General features: G+C 39.8%; 1 protein-coding gene across 1 annotated transcript; it reads right to left on the minus strand.

Moving 5' to 3' along the window:
• Nucleotides 1–1,064: 1,064 nt before the first annotated feature.
• On the minus strand, nt 1,065–2,120 carry LOC142210204 (chemerin-like receptor 1). Its single transcript, XM_075279229.1, has one exon. The coding sequence runs from the start codon at nt 2,118–2,120 to the stop codon at nt 1,065–1,067; it is 1,056 nt and encodes a 351-aa protein (XP_075135330.1).
• Between the last annotated feature and the right edge of the window lie 247 nt (nt 2,121–2,367).

The raw sequence follows: 2,367 nt of genomic DNA on the forward strand, positions 1-2,367 counted from the left end.
TAATCATGTGTATGGTAAGGCAGAACTACAGTATTTCTGTTTGTGATATAGTGTTGCTATTGATGTGCGGGGTGCATTATACTATATATGGTGCTACTTAGTATTAGACTAATGACAGCACCTTCCAATACATTTTATGCAGAAGTCTTCCTTATTCTACATTACATTTTCCTGAAAATCGTATTTTATTTTTCTGCAAATTAGCTGAGAAGGACTTTAGGGGCGTCTTCTCCTAATGGGGCTTCACTCTCTACTGTAGATATCAAGCCCTGGAAAACCCCTTTAATATTTTTAATCTCTCGCTGTGATTTATATTTTTGAAAACTCAAAATTCTTAATTAGGGTTGAGTCGATCTTGAGATTTCAGGATCGTTTTTAAATCCAATTTCTGATCACTTTCCATCTGAACTCGATCCCTATCCAAATTCCGATCCTAATGCAATTCAATGGGATTTTTTTTTTAATGATCGAAGATCGGATTTTAAAAACGATCCTATTCACTACACAGCATGGGGTCCAAAAATTGAACAGTTCAATTTTTGGACTCCACGCTGTGTAGTGATTGAAAAAAAATCCCCCGGCTACGTAGTCTCCCCCACTTATCTGCACAGAATCGCTGCCGCTCCCCGTTCTTCTAGCTCCTCTTCTCTCTCCTTCACATGTCTTCAGAGCGCCGTACACGCCCCCACCTCCCAGGCTAGTGTTAGAGATGCTGGGAGTAGGCGGGGGCTTGTTGTGGCTTAGCCACAAGCCCCACCTTCTCCCAGCACCTCTAACACTTGCCTGGGAGGCAGGGGCGCACATGGTGCTCTGAAGGCATGTGAAGGAGAGAGAAGAGGAGCAAGAATAACGGGGAGCAGCAACGGCAGCAGATCTGTGCAGGTAAATTGAGCGATCAGTACAGGAATTCTGTTCCCGATCTTTTTTAGGCGGGATCACAACCCAATCGCGATCGTGAAATTTACTCGATCGCCGATTGGGATCCAATCTTTTGGGATCCAATCTTTTCCGATCCCGATTGCTCAACCCTATTCTTAATCCAGATACAATAAGACAAGCAGTACTTAGAACAATCCATTCAGCGATGTTCGCTTGGAAAGCCTGAAGAGACTTAGTATTTTTTTATGTTGGTCCTTGGAGTCTACATGTGTCACATCCTCTGTAAATGCATTCTCAAACACAGTCTGGATGGAGGTACATAATTTTCTCTTAAAATCCCGACCAATGAGGATGTAGATAATGGGGTTAATGCAGCTATTGGCTATCACCAGGCACATTACTATTAGTTTTATAGTACGAATCAATTCAGAAAACTTTTGGGGCCCAAAAAGTTCCACAAGAAGGAAAAAATTGTAGGGAAAGAAGCAGACAAAGAAGCAGATGATGATGGTCGCAAAAATTTTGAAAGGCCAAGAAGATAAGACAAAGCCTTTTCTCTTGATTCGCACAGTAATGGTGTAACACAAGATGATGATGGTGAAAGGGACAATAAACAAGCAAACAAACCTTACAATCGCCTTCCACTTGAAATTTTTATCATCCCTGTTACGACAACATATTTTACCCTGTATGCTAGATACATTTTCAAAGGTGAAGTACGGAACATTGAACAGAATAGAAATGATCCAGATGGTGGTGACTATCATTATGGCCAATCTCAACCTCCGCCGATTCTTGCACCATACCGGGAAATAGACACAAATGTAACGATCTAGGCTGATGACCATGAGCTGAAGGACGCTGACGGACAGGTTAAGGTAGTTCAGAAACCAGAATAACTTGCACATGAACTTCCCGAATGGCCAGTCATTGTCAAGAGCTAAGTAGGTTATCCTCAGAGGTAAGAAAAATACCAATGTAAAATCAGCGATAGCCAAGTTGAGAATCCACACCAGATTGACCATCTTCTCCATCCTGAAGATGCAGAACCAGATGACTAGAGCATTTCCGGTGATCCCCAATAAGTAGACCACAACATGGACAACTAGCCTTAACCTGTGTAAGGCGGCATCCTTGCCTAAGACAGAACAACCATCTTTGGAACTGTCATTGGCCAAGACTGTACTAATATCATAACAGCTGTAATTTCTCAAGGGGTTGCTTGTTAATAGATTCGCCATGACGTTAGGAGTGAGAAGTCATATAGATCTCCTAAATGTTATTGCTCTGGAGATAAAAAAAAAACACCTTATTAAATTACACATTTTAATTTAATAATTTTTATAATATTCTTGACAAAAAATCAAAATGTATTCAAATTTTCAAAACTACAAATTTCACCCCAGAAATATTATCAAATGTAAATATATATTTTTTAAATGAATTATGACTTCAAAATGTTAAAAAAATATTTTAATGTTCAAATGT

The sequence above is a fragment of the Leptodactylus fuscus genome, chromosome 6 (assembly GCF_031893055.1).
Source record: "Leptodactylus fuscus isolate aLepFus1 chromosome 6, aLepFus1.hap2, whole genome shotgun sequence".
In the NCBI taxonomy this organism is placed as follows: Eukaryota; Metazoa; Chordata; class Amphibia; order Anura; family Leptodactylidae; genus Leptodactylus; species Leptodactylus fuscus.

Excerpts from the sequence above, each read along its gene's own strand:
- LOC142210204 (XM_075279229.1), bottom strand. The coding sequence starts at position 2,120 with ATGGCGAATCTATTAACAAGCAACCCCTTGAGAAATTACAGCTGTTAT.